This window comes from Numenius arquata, chromosome 32 (genome assembly GCF_964106895.1).
Source record: "Numenius arquata chromosome 32, bNumArq3.hap1.1, whole genome shotgun sequence".
NCBI classification, from domain to species: Eukaryota; Metazoa; Chordata; class Aves; order Charadriiformes; family Scolopacidae; genus Numenius; species Numenius arquata.
Window position 1 is genome coordinate 658876 of NC_133607.1, and position 19220 is coordinate 678095.

General features: G+C 52.1%; 1 protein-coding gene across 1 annotated transcript in view; it reads right to left on the reverse strand.

Annotated features, from left to right (window-relative positions):
- The window catches only part of LOC141476426 (uncharacterized), an 83916-nt gene that overhangs the window by 49349 nt on the left and 15347 nt on the right, over positions 1 to 19220 (reverse strand). Inside the window, 6 exon segments of the mRNA XM_074165104.1 lie at positions 1278 to 1409; positions 6038 to 6367; positions 6982 to 7311; positions 7898 to 8233; positions 8942 to 9259; positions 10237 to 10560. Of these exon segments, the coding sequence (XP_074021205.1) occupies positions 1278 to 1409; positions 6038 to 6367; positions 6982 to 7311; positions 7898 to 8233; positions 8942 to 9259; positions 10237 to 10560 (1770 nt within the window).

Here is a 19220-nt window from a genome sequence, read left to right on the forward strand (position 1 = left end):
ATCTGAGACTTAGCAGAGCTGATATACTCCTCGGCATGTTTCTTGCAAGCACTGCCTGATCGTGAGTGCGTTGACCATTGACAAGTCCCAGCCCAGATGTCTCCAGCCAGCCAGGAGATACTGAGTGTTGCAGAGACAAAGACTGTACTGAAATTTCCAGGAGCAGGATTTCCCCAAAAAAGTGGGAAGATTATACTGTTCATGAATAGATCACCAAAGAAAGAGAAAACCCAAGCAAGTTAAAGCAAAATTTTAGTTCCAAGAGGCAGCAGTACAAACTGCCCTTAGCAACTAATCAGCCTGGAAATTAAAACAATATCCCTACCCGCAGGGAAAGCATGTTCCTAATTTTGTTCACGCCAATCCTGATCAGAATGTTTCTGCTTGTGCCTTTTGTAAATGTGAAACAGCACTAAGAAGGTTGTCCAGCTCAAATAACCAGCTTATGCTCTGAGCTGGGGCAGCTTGGACAAAGCCCAAAGCCCTCCCTTAACCATTTCCAAAGCGAAGCTGCCATTAACCATCAGCATGATACTGCTTTTGGAGCAGAGCCCTTCCCCATCCTTGCACCAATGTCTGAGAGCAAACCATGGCTGTGGATGAGGGACTTGTAGGGTCTACAGCTTTCTTACAGCTCTGCCTGAGCACAGGGGTCATATCTCTTGCCAGCATCTTGCCCGTCTGCCCCCTTAGCCCCACAAATATCAGTTCCTTGTGCTGCACAGCCATGAGCCACCCAGCCTTGTCCTGGCAACGTGGGTCCCTCCTTGCTCACCTCTCCATTGTGCGGAGAGCCTCCCTTGTAAATGCAGAGTGCTGTTGGGTTTGACCAAGCCCCCTCCATGCTGCAATGCCATGAGTTTGCCACATACGTTCTGGGATAAGCCAAGATTAAAGCAGGGGAGGAGGCTGTGACCAGCTGTGAGACAGCTTCAGCATTGGGCGAGCTTCCCTCCACTCTCGTAATGCTCTCAAGCCTTTAATTATGGGGCACAAGCCTTTGATTATGGGATAAAACCATCTGTGCAGAAGTAGACCTGCAGTGCATGGCTCTTGGAGTGCAGGAGAGATAGATGAGCTCCTGACAGCATAAAAAACCCTTTCACCCAACTCCAAAGCCATCATAAACCATTGCCCATTGCCCAAGATCCCGGAGTGAACCCCAGGACCCCAACAAGCCTCTGCTGTTCCCCACAAAGTGTTAGTTGAACTGGCTGAAGGAACCAGCGTGGCAGATGGGCTCCCTGCAGTCAGCAGTGAAGGCAAACACCACTCACCCCAAAGGCACGCCATCAGGAGAAGGGTCCCTGCACTCTTGGCCCCTCCACAGGTGGGTTTTCTGCCCCAAGGGTGGCTGGACGAGGGATGGAGATCGCTCGGCATCCCCATGTTCACAGCCTGGCCACAGGCTGGAGGCTGGAGTGGATTGTCCTTGTGAGAGAGGCCAGCTGAGCCCAGTGTCCCACTGGAAAACTGGGAGGGCGAAATGGGACTTCTGCAGAGAGCACTCCTCCTCTGTCCTGCTCCCCCCTGGGAGCTTCACCTCCTGTGAAGCTCTGCCAGGAGGTGACCCGCTGCCCCATGCAGCAGCCAGTCTTGTCATCAGCTTGCGAAACAGAGAGCTGTTCCAGGAAAACATGGAGCAAACAAAACCCGCTTGACGCTCAGGTCCTGTTTCATACGTGCCAATCCCTGTGGGCATCTTGGCTGCCCTGGTACAAGATATCTACTTTCGACAAGCTGAATCAAGCCTTTATGCACAAACCTAGGGAAATATAGCTACGTTAGCTTCATTAGAAAGTGGCTGGTTGGGTTTTGAGGTGAGGGAACATCCACTGCAAGAAAATAGGTTACCACAGGCTGAAAATGGCTTTATTGCAGAAGGCTGGAGCCAGCACCTGCACTGTAGCTGTTTGCCATCAGGTGAGCCTGGAAAACATCTGTGATGAGAAAGGGTCTCACCCACCTTGCCATGCTTTGGACAGCTCAGTCAGGTTTGGAAAACAAGGGGAACTGCCATTGTCATATCCTCCTGTGTCTGCACCTGCAAGAACCCAAGGGTCCCTTTTGGATTCGCAGTTTGCTTCCCAATTGCTGTTATGCTGATGATGCTCCACACATGTCCCTTGCAAATCACTGCCCCAAGCATATGCTGAGAGGATGGAAGAGTTTGCTGTCCTCCCATCCCTTCAGTGCATGGTGGCACGCTGACATTGTGCAAGGAAGGGGCCCGAAGGCAGAGCATTGTGCTGCTGGAAAGAATGTGTTTTGCAAAAGGGTAATCAAATTAACATCACTCATTACTGCAAATGGGAGCGTTCAGATGGAGGTGGGTGTTGTGCTGGTGGTGCCTTGAAGATGGGGCTTGCATTGGGCAAGGATGTGACCCCTGCCAGAAACAGGGTGGATGGTTCTGCCCATGTCTGTGCAAAAATAAGAAGCAAAACTGGAGCATGTACTGGGAAGAGGACAGCATGGCCAGGAAGGTCTCAGGCTGAGTTTAACCTCTTCAGCCTGGCAAAACCTGAAAGGGGTAGTGGAGTGGAGAGTAGATTGCTGCCTGCAGGAAGATCAAATAGGAGAAACCCAAACCCTAGAGGCATGCAGAGCTAGGGCTGGAGAACAAAAGGAAAAAAGAGGTGTACTACACAAAGACACAAGAATAAGCCGGTGAAAGTTAGGCTGGAAATGAGTCAAAACTAATCTCATAAAAAGTAGAGCAGTCAGGAAAGGTGGCTGTATTCATTTGTACTGAGGCTCAGTGAGCCCAAGGACTTTGTTCCCCTCCTTTGCAAACAAACAAGCCAGCAGCAAAGAGACTCCCGGCACAGAAGTGCTGTGAACTGTCATAGCCTGACATGGCTGATGCAGTTCTGGGCCAGGGAGCTTCTGCTGGGGCTGTTTTCAGTTTGGACAAACAGCCGCTCTGGAAGTGAGTTGTGTCCTCTGTCCCTTCTGCTCATTTTGAACTTGGGTGTAGTGTCCCCCTGGGAAGTCTGAAACCCCTTCTTGAGATACTTCAGTCTATGCAGAGCAACTCTGCAGAGTAACTCGTGGCCTGATCTGGGATCTAGCAGGTGCTGATCCTGCATGTCAGGGCCCTGAAGAGCATGAACTCATTCCAGCTTTATTACAAAAACCTTCTCCAAATGGTGAACATATTTTATTCCACAAGGCTGGGTCCAAAGTCCTGTTTTCTCCTATTCTCAGGACACTTTATGCAGAGCTAGGTGAAGCCCTGGGCCTTTGTTGTAAGCTTTGGGACAAGCAAGGCGGGATGACCAGGTCTGCTGGGGCAGCCAGCAGGAAGATAAGGCTCAAGTACCAGCAGGAGGATGAGAAACCTTGAAGTCTCAGGAGTGGTGGATGTCCGTGGAGCAACAGAAGCTGACCTTGCGGCCACATGTTGACAGGACCATCCCCAGCCAGGGGAGGTCTATGGCTAAAGCTTAGGACAAGTAGCAAGATGCAAACAGGTCACAGCTGCAAGCCGCTGGCTGGGAGGGAAGGAGATGTGGGAGGTAGATCTGAAGGGCATTGAAATATATAGAATCATTGAGTGATTTAGATTGGAAGGGACCTTAAAGATCATTGAGTTCCAATGCCCCTGCCATGGGCAGAGACGCCTCCCACTAGACCAGGTTGCTCAAAGTCCCATCCAGCCTGGTCTTGAACTCCTCCAGGGATGGGACAGCCACAGCTTCTCTGGGCAACCTGGGCCAGGCTCTCACCACCCTCACAGCAAAGAATTTCTTCCTGAGATCTCATCTAAATCTCTTCCAGTTTAAAATCATTACCCCTTGTCCTATCACTAAATGCCCTTGTATAAAGTCCCTCTCCAGCTTTCTTGTAGGCTCTCTTTAAGTACTGGAAGGAGCTATAAGCTATCCCTGGAGCTTCTTCTCCAGGCTAAACAACCCCAACTCTCTCAGCCTGTTCTCACAGCAGAGGTGCTCCAGCCCTCTGATCATCTTTGTGGCCCTCCTCTGGACTTGCTCTAACAAGTCCACGTCCTTCTTGTGCTGAGGACTCCAAAGCTGGATGCAATACTCCAGGTGGGGTCTCAGCAGAGCAGAGCAGAAGAGGAGAATCACCTCCTCGCCCTGCTGGTCATGCTTCTTTTGATGCAGCCCAGGATACAGTTGGCCTTCTGGGCTGTCAGCACATGTTGCCAGCTCATGTTGAGCTTCTCATCCACCAACACCCCCAAGTCCTTCTTCTTAGTGCTGTTCTCAGCCCTCAGGGCTGTCACATGCTGTGACTCTTTCATTACATGCATCTTTTCCTTTCCATGTCCTTGTGCGGAGATCAGCTTGCCTTGCAAGGCACACCTTCACTACAACCTGGCCAAGCTTGTGGTCCCTTCATTCCCTCCCATGGCACTGGGACATTCCTCAGACCATGGACTCTCCTGGCTTCCCCAAAGTGGTGGATGTTTTGGGGCTCAGACCTGGGTTGCTCCATTAGGAACCTTAATGACCCTTCCTTGTTGGTGGCCAGGACAATATCTCACCCAACGTTAGGAATCTTGAGTCTCCTGTATCTGACCTGGTCATCTGCAATCCCTCTATAACCAAGGGGCCTTTTCTTCCACCACTTCCACCTCACCAAGTCACTCCATATCCCCGAATCTCTATAATGCTGCATTCTCGATCTTTCAGGTTTAAGGGTTTTACTGGTATTTGGAAGTGGGTTGAATAAAAACAGTGGGTGAGGGACTTTTCACCCCATTCTGGAAGGGTGTTTATGCGCACTCCTCATTTTGCAAAGGCTGTTTTTGTACAGTGCAGGAGAGCACCCTGCTCCCTTGCTCCTGGATCAGTCAGTAGTCCTCACTTCCATGGGAGATTAGGAGAAAAGGTATGATCCCCCTGGGAATGCGGTGAGGGTGATGGCACTGGGTGCCACTGCAGGGGGTTATAGGAATTATAGGGGGCTATAGGGCTGGGAATAAGAGGAGTCTGGAGTTAGGATTCTGGAGCCTACCCAGAGGACCAGATATGGGTTATTCTGAGAAGGCCTTGCTTGGAGACTAAGGGACTTCAGCTCTGCATGGAGGAACTGGGATCCACAGAGGCTCATCGCGGTGAGCTGGGGGCTATGGGGCACAGAGACCAGAGGTCTCCATTCTGCCAGAGGGGGTTCTCTCTGCTGACCATTGCAGCAATGGCTCTGCTCTTCTGGCTCCAATGAAGTCTTCTGGGGTCCTGAGGGAGCCTTGCCTTGGACACCAGGAGCATGACCACTTAAGCCTCAGATGACATCCTGCTGTCCTCTGTCTTCATTATAAGTGGTTTGTCTGCAAAATGAAGGAGCAGGGTGATGCATGGAGAGTGCAATCCCCAGACCCAGGCTGGTGTGTGTCCATGCCAGCCAGAAGCGCAGCCACGAGGAGGTGAGGTGCACCACATGCTGTGGTCCTGCTCTTACTTGGGGAGTGTTGAGCCGGTCTTCCACACCTCGTCCACAGGTACAGAACCAACAGGGTCCCGCAGAGCATTGCCCCCACGCCAAGCAGGCCTGCCAGCACCGAGCAGGACTGTATAAGTTCTGCAGGAAGAGTGAAGCTCGGAAGGAGTTGTTTGGATGGCTGGACTCTCTCTGCCCCTCTCACCCTTCCCTTCTGCTGCATGTTTTTGGGGGTTTGCAACATCCTCCCTCACTGCCCTCCTGGGTGCTGGGCTGATCGTCAGCAGGACTGACAGCTCACTCTCTGCTTCGGGAGGGTGGGTGTATGGACAACCCCCGCATTGGGCTAATGCAAATAGAGCACATCCACTAAGGATGCTTGGATCTCCACGCCCACTGAGATGCCCTCACCCAGTTGGTCCCACTCCACTGCCTTACAGCTGTTGCCTTCAGGTGCCTCTCCCCTGTCCATCTAGTGTCTTCCAGCAAAAAGGCTTATGGCAACACTTCTGCCTGACTGGGAGGAGGCCAAGATGAGAGGGAGACAGGAGCCTTTACCCCACCGTGTGTCTGCACTGGGTTGTCCCCAATGCTGACAGAGTGGATGACAGGGGATCCCAGCACTCACCTCTCTGCTCTGTGCACACCACGCCAGCTGCTGAGCCCTGCTGGCACGACCCCGGCCCCATCTCTCTCTGCTGGCACTCCAGGAGCAGTGACTCGCTCCCCCGGCAGCTCAGCCCCTCCAGCAAGGCACGGCCACTTCCCCAGCTGAACTGGGCTCCGACGGGTGCCGACTGGGCTGGCCCACAGCCCAGCTGCCTGCAGACCACCCCAGCTTCCAGCAAGCTCCAGCTGCTGCTGCACACCCCATGCCACGTAGCGTTGTAGAGCACCTCCACCCGCCCTGCGCAGGGACCGGGGCCGTCCTGCACCCGCACCTGCAAGGGGTTTGTGCCTGCAAGGAAGAGCACAAGGTGGTAAGGTAGTGCCTCTGACCACAAAGGGCAATGAGAGCTTCTGACTTGCTCCTGGGCATCTTTTTTCTGGTGCTCTGCTGAAGGCAAGCCACCAGCACCCGCGATCAGCTACACAGCATGGATTGCCTTACTCCACCTCCGGGTATGAGATGCCTTAGTAAGCAACATCACTGCAGGGCTGGTACCTTTGAGATGGGGTTCATGGGAGACCCACATCCACCTCCCTGGTGGCACTGGACTCCTGTGTCTACAAATGATGTGCCTAGATTATTTTTTTAAGCAAGGCTTTGCCCATCCCAGGATGCTGTCATTGATAAGCCTGAGAGACATAGTCCAAATTAAATCAATTTTAGGAGTTAGGTGCATAACTCCTTTCTGAGGCAGGGTGGTATTTTTTCTCAACTCCAAGCCAAGTGGCTGAGTGAAAGCTGACTTCTGCTTTGGAGCTGGGGATGGAGAAGAGTGAGCAGAGAGGAGAGAGCCTGGCACAGCCCTGGAGTAGAACAGTAGCTCCAGCACCCATCAAGCCCTCCCTTGGATGGACACCAACCATCCTGGCTCCCCTGCCCTGGTCCCTGAAGACTAGTGTTACCTGAGCACACCACGCCAGCATCCTCGCCGTGGCCGCAGTTATGCTCTCCCCAGTTGCTCAGTACACACTCGGTGAAAGTGGACTCGGTCCCCCTGCAGTGAACGTCATCCAGCCAGATGGGATCTGAGCCTTGTCCGAAATGAGCCGAGCCCGGTGCTGACAGCGCTGTCCCACAGCCCAGCTGCCTGCACACAACAGTGGCGTCCTGGAGATCCCAGGAGTCGTCACACACGGTCCCCCACTTCTGGTCATGAAAGACCTCGACCCTCCCCAGGCAGCTGTTCGAGCCATTCACCAGCCGCAACAGGCGCTGCCCCGAAGTGTCCACGTCTGTGAAGGGAGAAAGGGGCACGTTAATGCCTCACCATCAGCCACTGCTCCAGTCGGGCTTTGCAACATGCTAAGCCACAGGAAAATCAGAGCATCCTTCTGCGTGTTAAGCCTCTGGCTGCCTGGGAAAGGTCCTGCACTGACAGGGATGCCTTGGGATTTGCTTCTCATTGACAGGGATAAAGAGGGGTTGCAGTTCCAGAGCTTGGGGCTTGGAGCCTCAGAAAGGGTCCTGGGGTCAACAGGGACTATGGGGGATCTTAAGGTCAACAGCAACTGTGGAAGGGTCCTGTGCTCAACAGTGACTATGGGAGGGTCCTGGGACCAGTAGTGACTATGGGAGGGTCTGGGTGTCAACAGTGACTATGGGAGGGTCCTGGGACCAGTAGTGACTATGGGAGGGTCTGGGTGTCAACAGTGACTATGGGAGGGTCCTGGGGTCAACAGCGACTATGGGAGGGTCTTGGCGTCAACAGCGACTATGAGAGGGTCCTGGGGTCAGTAGTGACCATAGAGTCCCTGGCTGCCTGAGACATGATTGAGCTGATCCTGAACCCCAGACCGCACAGTATTTATCCCAACTAACGTGGATCTCCTGAGCACACCACGCCAGCATCTTCTCGGTGGTCACAGCTGTTGGATCCCCACAACCTTGCTTGGCATTCGGAAAGGGTAGCTTCTGTCCCCGTGCAGTTCACGTTATCCAACCAGATGCGGCCAGAAGCTTGCCCGAAGTGAGCCGAGCCAGGGGCTGAGATGGCCGTCCCGCAGCCCAGCTGCCGGCAGACCACCGCTGCCTCGGCCAGGCTCCAACCACTGTCACACACCGTCCCCCACTGATGGTTGTAGAACACCTCCACACGCCCTGCGCAGTGGCCAGGGCCATTCTCCAGGCGCAGACGAGCTGGTGTGTTGGTGGTGGCTGTGCCTGCTCGTGACACAAGACACAAGGGAAACATCAGACCAGGTCTCCCCCAGGTTGCCCCTTCTTGCCACCATTGTGAGACCTGTGCTGGAGGATGCTCCCCTGTGTTTTGCCCAGGGAGGTCCCTGTGTCCACACAGAGCCATTGAAGAATATCTAACGTTTGGGGTAAACAGCTCAGGTACGAGCAAAACCAGCTGTGTAACCTCAGAGCCTGTGCATGTTCAACATGAGCCCAAGCAAACTGTTAATGGTTGCAATCTTTTTTTTCAGTCCTCCTGCGTGGCTGTCCATGAACCCTTCACGTGTCCCCAGCAGCCCCCAAAGGCAGAGACTTTCTGCAGATTCCCATTGCTGGTGCTCCTTCTCCAAAAAGACTTCAGGCCCCCTGCACCCCATCTTTGCACAGCCTGTTGGCTACTGGTTCCCATAGTGTGATGGGTTGGGACCTTGCCTGGAGCATCTAGCACCCCATCCAGTGCTTTCCCTCTCTCCTTGGTGACCACGTGAGCATCATTTTTGGTTCTGCCCTTCCTGTTATCCCTGCTGCTCCTCACTGTGTGCCAGCATGGTGTGTAGGAGATGGGACAAGGTCACCCACCCAGGTGTTTGCTGCCCAGTCCTTGGCTGCAGTTGTGAAATCAGTACAAATCCCTGGAGCAGCCTCCACTGAACTTCTCCTCCTGGTCCAAAAGCATGATGTTACCTGTGCACACAGCGCTGGCATCTTCTCCATGGTCGCAGTTGTTGACACCCCAAGGTCTGGCCTGGCATTCAGACAGGGTGGCTTCGGTCCCACTGCACTGAACGTTGTCCAGCCAAATGGGGCCCGATCCCCGGCCAAAGTGAGCTGCGCTGTAGGCTGAGACGGCTGCCCCACAGCCCAGCTGCCGGCACACCACACTGGCATCTGAGAAGCTCCAGTCATCATCGCACACAGTTCCCCACTGGTGGTCATGCATCACCTCTACTCTTCCAGAGCAGTGGTTCGGGCCGCCCACCAGGCGGAGCTCTGCAGGACCAGCTGGGGTGTCCATAGCAGGGCTGGATGAGTCTACAGAGGGAACAAGAGGTGGACCATGAAAACCTCTTTGCCCTTCATTTCTGCAGAATTGTTCTGCACTCCACCATGATTGCTGGCTGCCCCCAGTCACTACCAATGTGCAGCCTCCTCAGGACTGGGGTGATGTCATATCCCAGCAACCCACAGTCTTTCAAGATGTGGCTGAAGATCCTGAGGATGGATCTTAACAAGATGGATCCCGACAGGAGGAGGAAAATTTTTTTCTTGGTGTTCATGGGGCACTACCTCCTCTTTGCAGGTGGAGGTGACAAGTGAGGGGGATCAGCAAGCCCGGGTGCTGATGTCTGTTGGGACAATTCTAGAAGAGGTGGGTCCAGCATCTACCAATTGACATGAGAGCCTGCAGCTCAATCAGCCACCAAAGCTCCAAGTTTTTGGAGCCCCAGTTTTTGACCATAAAAAGTATTCTCTAGCTGACTGAGGCTCGCCAGAGACAATGGAAACCATCCTATCTCTTGTGTTGGTGGTGAGAAGGAGGAATCTGGGTGTCTCCTCCTGGTCATCCTCTCTTCTGCCTACAACTGTGTCTCACAGCACCTGCCTGTAAAACACAATGAGGCTCTAGCCTTGCCTGTGTCCCTAAAACACACAGCCAAAGCAAGGCATGCAAGGTCCTGCTCGCCATGAAGGCATGTGATGCACAAGGGTTCCCTACACATCCCCCACAAGTGGTTCGGCATTTCAGGAAGGTGGAGTTAGCACAGATAATGTTTTCAAGCCTGCTTCCCAAATTGCTCCCCAGCCCGCACTCACTTGTACAGGACAAACCAGAAAACCATCCCTTGCTGGGCCACAGGTGCTCTGTGCCACAGGGAGCTTTTAGAAAAGGGGGGGACAACACTCCTTGTGAAGGGCTTGCTTTGCTGACCATGTGTCATCATCACCCCCCCCACCCTGTAATTTCCCCATGGTGTTACCTGAGCACACCACGCCGGCATCTTCACCGTGGTGGCAGTTATTGTTTCCCCAGCCCTTTGACCTGCAGTAAGACAGGGCAACCTCCGTCCCCATGCAGTTGACATCGTCCAGCCAGATGGGACCCGACCCTGCCCTGAAATGCCCGGCCACAGGGGCTGACAGTGCTGTGCCGCAGCCCAGCTGTCGGCACACCACACCGGCATTCTCTAGGTCCCAGTGGTCGTCGCACACCGTTCCCCACTGGTTCTCATAGAAGACCTCAACCCTGCCGGCGCAGCGGTGTGGGCCATCTGACAAGCGGAGGGGAGCCCGCTGGGAAGCAACTGGGTCTGCAAGAGGGATATAGAGAGGGTCCGGTGTGGAAGAGCAGCACTGGGAAAGGCTGCACAAGCAGCACAAGCTTCATGGAGCCACTGCCAACGGTGGTGGCTTATGTGCACTATGGATGTGCCATATCCTTTGGCTCAAAGACAAACAAAAAAAAATTTAAAAAAAAAAAAAAAAACAAGACAAGGAGAGAAAATACTCTGCAAACCCTCTTTTTCAAAGACAATTATCCTTAAAGGGGCTTCAAGTATTTTTTTGCTTAGTATTCCCAGTCAATGGAAAGGAAAACACTGCTGCCTGGATTGAGAACTGAGGGCAGCTGTAAGTAGGGAGTAGCTGCCCAGGCATCTGACGGAAAGGCAGGTACTGTCTGTGAGCAACCTTATGCTTTAATTAGTGATTTGTATGATGCGACAGAGAGCCTGCACAGCAAATTGGCCCATGAGCCTAGCCAAGTGGAGGTGCATCTTAGAGGGCATTACATGGGCTGAAACTACAGCAAGACAGATAAATATGAGGTGTTTAATCACCATGGAACCATTGTGGAATGCCTGGGTTAGGGTATGGGCGGAGGCTGCAGCATCTCCTCGATGCAAAATGAGGCAGGCAGGGGCAGAAAAAAATAAGAAAAGCCCCTTGGCATCCCACTTGCAGCATAGCAGCCACCTCCTGGAAAGCCTTCATGTCTGCAGGGCGCAGAGCAGACTAAATGTTCTTGTTTGCCTTGGGGGGAAGAGGACTTTGTGCCCTTTGTAAACGAACTGGCTGGCCCTGAAGAGGTGGCCAACACAAATAAGCAATTTCTGGTCTTGACTGTCATCGGCTGGGAAGGCTCCAAGTGTTTCCCAACTGTTCTGTGCAAGGGCAGCAGCGCAGAGGCCAGGATAATTACCTGGCTAATGAGGTCTCCTTCCTTATCCACCACTTTCTCTTCCTTTTAAAGGCTGGTGGGTCAAAGGAGGCTTTGCCCATCCATCTGCAAGCCCCATCCTCCCTATTCCTGCAGATTTCCAACCCTATCTTTCTCCTAGGATGCTCCTTCCCCCGTGCGAGAGCCACTCACCACAGAAGCATGTCAGGTAGATGAGGAGTCCTGCTCCAGTGAAGCCAGCCAGGTTGCTGTGGAGGGACAGGAGGTAACGTCCCAACAACCCCATGCCCATCACATATGCCTTAGGACAGGTGACCGTCCCAGGGCGAGCTGCAAGCCGAGCTGGGTGCTGTGGGTGGCGAGAACAGATTTGTCCCCTCCTCTGCAGAGACGTGCCCCGTGTTTGCCTGGCATTCATCCCTCCTCCTGCACTGACCCCTCCTCCCTGTTGTCACTGGGATTTTGCCCTCTGGTTTTAAGTGGTTTAAGTGGCCCCTTACCACCACAACCACCTCTGCTCGGAGGCTCCTTACCTTTTCCAGCTGCATCTGCCTCATTTCATCCCCACCTCCCCAGTCCCCAGCCAGCCACAGGCTGCAGATCCGGCAGCAGGAAGGTTTGTAATGCTCACTTCTGGAGGTTTGCACCCTTGGGAAAAGCCAAGCCTCATCTTGTGCGTATCTGCATGTGGACCCCCATCACCCAGAGATACCCCCAGGGTGCTTGTGGAGGGCAAGAAACCTCCTTTCCCCTGCCAAAATAATGAGTTTTGAGGGGTTGTGTACATTGAATAGCATGGTCTGGTTGGAGTCTGTCCTGAAGTCACATCACTGAAGCCATTGCCCGTATAAAATGCAGAGCCTGTACTCCGGGAGTATCACATAATATAAATAGTAAGTGGGGGGTGGGGTGGGGGGGAGGGTTTGGCCCAGAAACTGTGCTGTAGCCACTGAGATTAAGCTGCAAACACACTCAGGTTTTGGGCACCCTTGATGTGTTGATTCTCAATCCTGAGTTTAAGGGAATTCAGGGAATTTACACACCGATCTCTGAGGCAGGTGATGGTTTGGCACAAACCCATGCTCGTACTGTAATTCAGGGTTTCAGTGAATAGTCTTCTCACCTGCAGGCAGTGGGATGGGGTGTGATGGGACCCCCTGGGATGACCTGTGGGCTTTTGCATCCCAGGGCTGTGGCTCTAGGTATGGCTATGGGGCAAGGAACCTGCCCAGTCCCTTGGGCTGGTGCAAGAGCATCACCCAGCCCTGGGACCAGGACACTGGACCAGGTGGGCTGCTGGCCGTGCCATCATCAGAGATGATGGAGCTGGGGACATTCATGCCTGGCAGAGGGAGCCAGTCTCCCTGGAAGCTTCTCTTCTCCAGGCTGAGCACCCCCAACTCTCTCAGCCTGACATGGTGCACCATGAATTTCATTATATTGCATTTCACAGATGTGTAGCCAGATGGCAGAAGAACCACCTTATTATTCAAGGATAAGCAGTTGGAAATGCTACCCTGTGGCTTGTTTTTCTCTGCTGACAGCTCCCTGTGACTGTAATGGCACCCCAGCAGAGATAGCTGCACTTCAGCACTTGGTGTCTTTGCAAATGACTGAGATCTGCATGTGCCAGCATCTCCATAGTCTGGCCCACCATGGCTGACACAATGAGGACTCATCTTGTGCCACCTCTCAGCCTTTGCATCTCAGCATCTTCTGCTGATCTAAAGCATTTGAAACCTCTCATCCTCCCATTCAACAATGAATTAATCTGTTGCAAACTTGGTCTAGATAAAGGTAAAGAAGAGAACCCAGGGGACGACTTTAGCTGGGGAAAAATCTATCAGCCATAAGAGGAGGAAGCTCACAGCTTGAAAATTCTTAGTATAAATGGCCCAATGCTGGCAATTCCATGATTTTCTCCAACACACCCGAGGCCCCTCTCCCCACAGCCAGGCTGTGGGACTCCTCAGCACTATCCCATACCCCGTTTGGGCTGCCACGTGCCCTGGGAGCCCTTCTGGATCCACCCCAGAGCCCCTAAGGATCCTTGTGGTTCTGGATCTGGCACAGGCAGCCAAGCAGCCCCAGCTGCTCTCCCAGACCCTCCAGGAGCCGAGTCCAGCCCCACCAGGGGTGGGAGGTAGGTGGAGATGGTACCGGGGAGGGACCTCAGTGTCATGGTCATGACTAGAGAGTAGAGGAGGAGGGTACAAATAAATCGCTGCCTTCCCAGACCCTGACTCTCCCCACCCCTTCATCTGCCCATCCTTTGGCATCCTCCACACTGAACCTCCCCCAAGGACCTCCCAAAGGAGCTTCCTCCCAGGGGATCATCATTGCAGTGATACTCAGGAGGCACAAAAATGGATATCCCATGGAGAAGTCTCTCTGTTACCAAGGGCCACTGACTTATTCATCACCCCACGGAGAAGGCAGTGTGACTAATGGGTCAGAAGTGTCAGTGTCCTGGGGTAGCAGGGCATGGACCCAGAGTTATCCCCAGAGCCCCTTTGCAGAGGGCCCTGAAAAGAGCTGTGGGGACAGGCTGGAAAATGTGTGAAGGCTCAGCACACCCCGACCTTGGATGTTTGAGACACCTGTACCTGAGTGTCAATTCCTTTTTGCAAGGTGCCCTTATGTCCTTCAGTGCCGTCGGACACATGCACTCAGGTACCCAGATCCCATTTCTACTCTTAAAAAGTGTTTTACCCTACTCCTAACCCTTTTGTGCCACCTCCATGGGCTTTAAACACAACCTGAAGGATGTGTGAAGGTTGTAGAACCAAAATTAGTGCCCAAGAAGGTGGTGGGTGGACTGCCTGCCACCACATTGGTGGCTGGATCTCCTGTCTTACCTCCCAGCCCTCTGCCGAGATTCAGCTGAACATTCCCTGGTCAAATATCCAGGTTGCATCGAACTGGAGCAACTCAGGGATTTGTCCAGAATGGCTCATCCACTCAGGAGCTGAATCATAGAATGGTTTGGGTTGGAAGGGACCTTAAAGACCATCCAGTCCCACTCCTACCCTGGGCAGGGACACCTCCCACGAGACCAGGACCTTAAAGACCCATCCAGCCTGGCCTTGAACCCCTCCAGGGATGGGGCAGGAACAGCTTTTGTGGGCAACCCAGGCCAGTGTTTCACCACCCTCAGAGTGAAAAATTTCTTCCTAATATCTCATCTAAATCTCCCTTCTTTCAGTTTAAAACCATTCCCCCTCATTCCATCACTCCAATCCCTGATCAAGACTCCACCCCCAGCTTTCCTGTAGCCCCTTTAGTTATTGGAAGGGGCTCTAAGGTCTCTCTGGGGTCTTGTCTTCTCCAAGCTCAACAAGGAGCGGAAGGCTCTGCAGCAACCTGAGGTGACCACTCAGCCATGCAAGGGAGGACCCAGGAGTTGAACTCCTCTAAACTGTGCTGGGAAAAGGCTGAAAAGCTAACTGTGTTTCCTAGGGGTGGAGGTAGGTAGAGTGTAACCCTGAGCCACAGCTTTAGGAACAAGAAGAAAGAAAAGCTAACTTTGCAAAGTCTGCTGCATGCCTCTCCATTACCCTCGTTAGGGTCATTAGGGGAATGACCGTTACCCTGCTCATTATCAGAGAGCAGGACCAAGGCAGTCGGCAGTCAGCAGTCAGCACAGAGTGCCCTTGTGGCCTAAGGCAGAACTGTTCATTCTGATGTATGTTTTCATCTCAAAGTGCCTGAAATAAGGTGTGTTTCAGCTGACTAAGGGATGTTTTTGCAGCACGAAAGGGACCGTGTGTTGCATTCCCCAGGACTTGGGTGCCCGGTGGGACAAGACCTGCTGAGATAGCTTTGGGAGACTGGCTAAGGGGTGAAGGAACCAGCCCTGCTGTAGTCTCTACCACCCTCCAGAAGCAGGCCATGGAGTGCAACACATGTAGGGGTGTCCTGGGCCTCTCAAACCCAGGGAGAAATATACACCTGGTGTTATGGCAGAAGCCTTGAGAAGTAGAAACACACAGGTCAGTGTAGAGGATAGGCATGGGATGATACGAGATGGGGCACACTGGAAAGACCAAATCAGCAGCTCACCCATTTCCAACTTGCAGGCCTGGATCTGGACAAAAACAGTTTTAGGGGTAAAAAAGAAAAAGCATCCAACACAGTCAAAAAGCCCTATATATAATCAGTTTGAGTGCAATATGGATTTGCAGGTGGATAAGGGAAGAACAAAGGGTGGAAGGTATGTCAGAAAACATGCAAATCCAAAAATGGAAGAAGGTAAGGATGAAGAAGAAACCCCCATCAACATCACACTCTTCCCTGGAAAAAGCTTGGGCCCCTGATAACCTACTGCCAAGCCCCCTTGCATGAAGAAGACTTGTGCCATCCATTGACCTTCAGACTGAGGGAACAGCAGAAAAGTGAGCACAGGACCTGGAGAAGTGGCAGGAACTAGTGAGTGTGTGCCCTGGTCAACTCCTTTTAGTGCAATAGAGCCCAGGACCAATTCACATCCATGCAGGTATTAACTGAAAATTCCCAACTCTACCACCAACTGGCCTATGAAATGTTCACACAAGGCTTACTGTAAGTTTAGCACAGAGTTACTACTCAGAGAAGTGCTTCCACAAGCCTTAAACACTCCTCTATACATACCGCAGCCATAGACTTGGCTGTAGTCTCGCCTGATCCTCCTTTGCGAGCGTCCTGAATGCTGTAGGATCAACTTTTACTCATTAGTTCTCCAAGCTTTTGGCCTGTTTGGGCTCTTCATGCACTCCTCGTTTCCCTTGGCAGATAATTCCCACACATCGTGCAAGCCCCCTTCTGTTTTCCAGCTTGGTCAATCCTCTCAGGACACTCCAAGTCTTCATCCTCCAAGCCCCTGTGACCCAGTGTTGCATCCTGTTTCCCCTCTTCCCCCACCTTGCAGATGTTCATGCTTTTACACCACCAGAGCCACTGGACTGATCACATCACTAATTCTCCTTCCCTATGGTTGGCTACCTATCTATTTCCCTAGTTCTTAGTGAGGAGGACTGTCCTGCCAACACACAGCAGGGCGCTTGCATGGGGTCCTGCTTGGCTGCTCATAGTCCCTCACCACTTGGGTTGGCATGAGCCATGGTGGTGCCCAGTGCTTATTTCTATGACCAGAGCTTCTTACACCTCCTGCAAGCATCCCTCTGCACGGCTGACTTGTATCTCCATGCCCTCCAAGCCCTTCTCAAGAAGCCCCTGTCCTCTGAGGGGATCCAGGAGACTGATGTTCAAGGCCACAAGGCACAGGAGTGTTTGGGAATACAGCAGATGGAACAGGACAGCGAGACCCAGTTCCTCCCACGCATCTAGTGAGCTGCAGGTCCTTTGTCATGTTTTCCAGTCCCATATCAATGTCTGAGAACTGGAGCATCTCAGATGGCTCTAAATATCTGCATGAGGCCTAAACTGAGCTTTCATGTGGAGTTCGCAAAATGGTTCAACTTAAGGGCTGTAGGGAAACAAGCCCCTGGCTTATACTTCAGGGTAAACTATGCAGCCTCCACTAACTGGCTATAAAAAAAATAAAAAAAAAAAGAAGAAAAACTTCCAAGAGTAAAACACTGCTTGAGTCTTAGAGAATGTTTTTATTTTCACAAATGCAAAAAAAAAAAAAAATTGAAAGAGAAATTTGAGAAAAGAAATTTAAAATTTCTACACATCAAATATCTTCTGCGTGCAGACTGTCGGTGCAGTCACTGCAGTCACCAGTCATGGTGTCTATCACTCAGGGTAACTGAACGAGGTGGGCATGGAGACAGGCTGTGGATCTAGTGACCTAGCGCTGCAGAGACGAGGTGGTCCAGGGCCCTTAGAGAAAGAGCTCTGTGCTGCAGCAGAGCTGCATCACTGGAGTTTTATGTCTGTGCTGGTCACGGGCTGCGCTGAGCTCTTTTCTTGAGAAGAAGCTCTCTTCCCAGCAGGAGCCACCTTGACTGCTGCTTGCTGTTCTCCAGGTGTTGAGATGTATGTGTCAGATGCAACAAGCTCCTCCATGTGCACAAAATCTGTGGAGAACAATGGTTTGCAGAGTCAATGGTTTGCTTCACACAACCTGAATTTTCCCCTTTTTAACAAGACCAACTGAGGATGTTCACTCCATTGGAGACAGCCCAAATCACTTCAGCTTGACCAACAGTGGCAGCACAGGGTGTACCGCCATCACCCCTGCCAGCACATGAACATGAAGCCTGCTTTGCAGAAACTACCCTTGATCCAGCATTTGGTCCACATACAGCAACTTTCATCAACATGATGGACATTCAACAAGACAACATGGAGATGTTCAACACAGGCAACCCCAACCACTCAACCCCACTTTCCAAGAGTCTCCACCACAGCCTTAAAAATTCAGGAACAGGCACAATTCCTGGTCCTTTCTCACCCCTCATGCTAAAGGTGGAACATCCCTTGCCAATGGGGAGCTAGGGCATAGAGCCATCCTCTGCTCAGAGCTCCTGCATGATGTGCAGGCAGCACGGGCAGCAGAGGGTAGCGCAGGCAGTGTTTGAGGAGGTTTCAAGGCCTGCCCCACCTCCCAGCTTGTCGGTAACCCAGAGGGGAAGACGGTGTCAAAGTGAAAGGGGAAGAAATGAAAAGAAAGAGAAAGGTGAAAGGGACAGGGAGAGAAAAGGTCAAACCAGAAAAGGAAGTTCCTTTCAACATGAGCCACAGGGAAAAACCCTTCTGCCCCAACTCTGCTGACATCAGTGTTTTGAACAAAACTCATTTCCAACCACACATTTCTTCTGCAACCTCCATTGCCCTCTTCACCCGCAGAGGAGCTTACCAGGGGGAAAATTAAAAGCCCTGTGCTGCATTTGCCACCTCCTGAGGTACAGAAGAGCCCCACAGAGCAGCATGGAGACCGGAGGGATGACTGAGACCAGCAAAGGGAGCAGTAGCGAAGGCTGCTGAGCTCTCATGGTAACAGAGTCTGTGGGGAGAAAGCAAATGTCTCTTCATCCAGAGCTAATTTAGGAGATCAACAGGCATCACAAGGACACAAGCAGATGGGCACAGTGTGCACTGTGGGAAATTCCCACTAGGTAGCTGAAAATACTGGTTTTCCCCCATGAGGATGGTTACATATTATAACAGAGATGAGAAAGGCATTTGGATCTCTGTCCTTGGGGACTTTCTTATCTTCACTGGTCAAGGCCATGAACAACATGGTCTAGTTGGTCTAACAGTGGAACTTTAGAGTGGTTAGTGGAACATTAGGGTGAGGAGTCTGGAGCACAAGGCTTATGAGGAGCAACCAAGGAAACTGGGGTTGTTCATCCTGTAGAAAAGGAAGTTGAGGGGAAACCTTATCACTCTCTACAATTCCCTGAAAGGAGGGCGTAGCCAGGGGGGCTCCGTCTCTTCTCCAAGAAACAAGAATAGGACAAGAGAAAACGGCCACAAATTGCACCAGGGGAGGTTTAGATCAGATATTAGGAAAAATTTCTTCATGGAAAGAGTTATAAAACACTGGAACAGGCTGCCCAGGGAAAGGGTGGATTCGTCATCCCTGGAGGTATTTAAAAGCCGGGCAGATGTGGTGCTGAGGGACATGGTTTAGTGGTGGTTCTGTCAGTGTTGGGTTGATGGTTGGACTCGATGATCTTAAAAGTCCCTTCAAACCTACACAATTCTATGATTCTATGACCTTTAACGGTCCCTTCCAACCCAAATCATTCTCTGCTGCTGCGGTGTCCTTGTTCATAGAATCATTTAGGTTGGAAAAGACCCTAGAATAATCTAGAATAAGTAAAGTGTTGAAATACA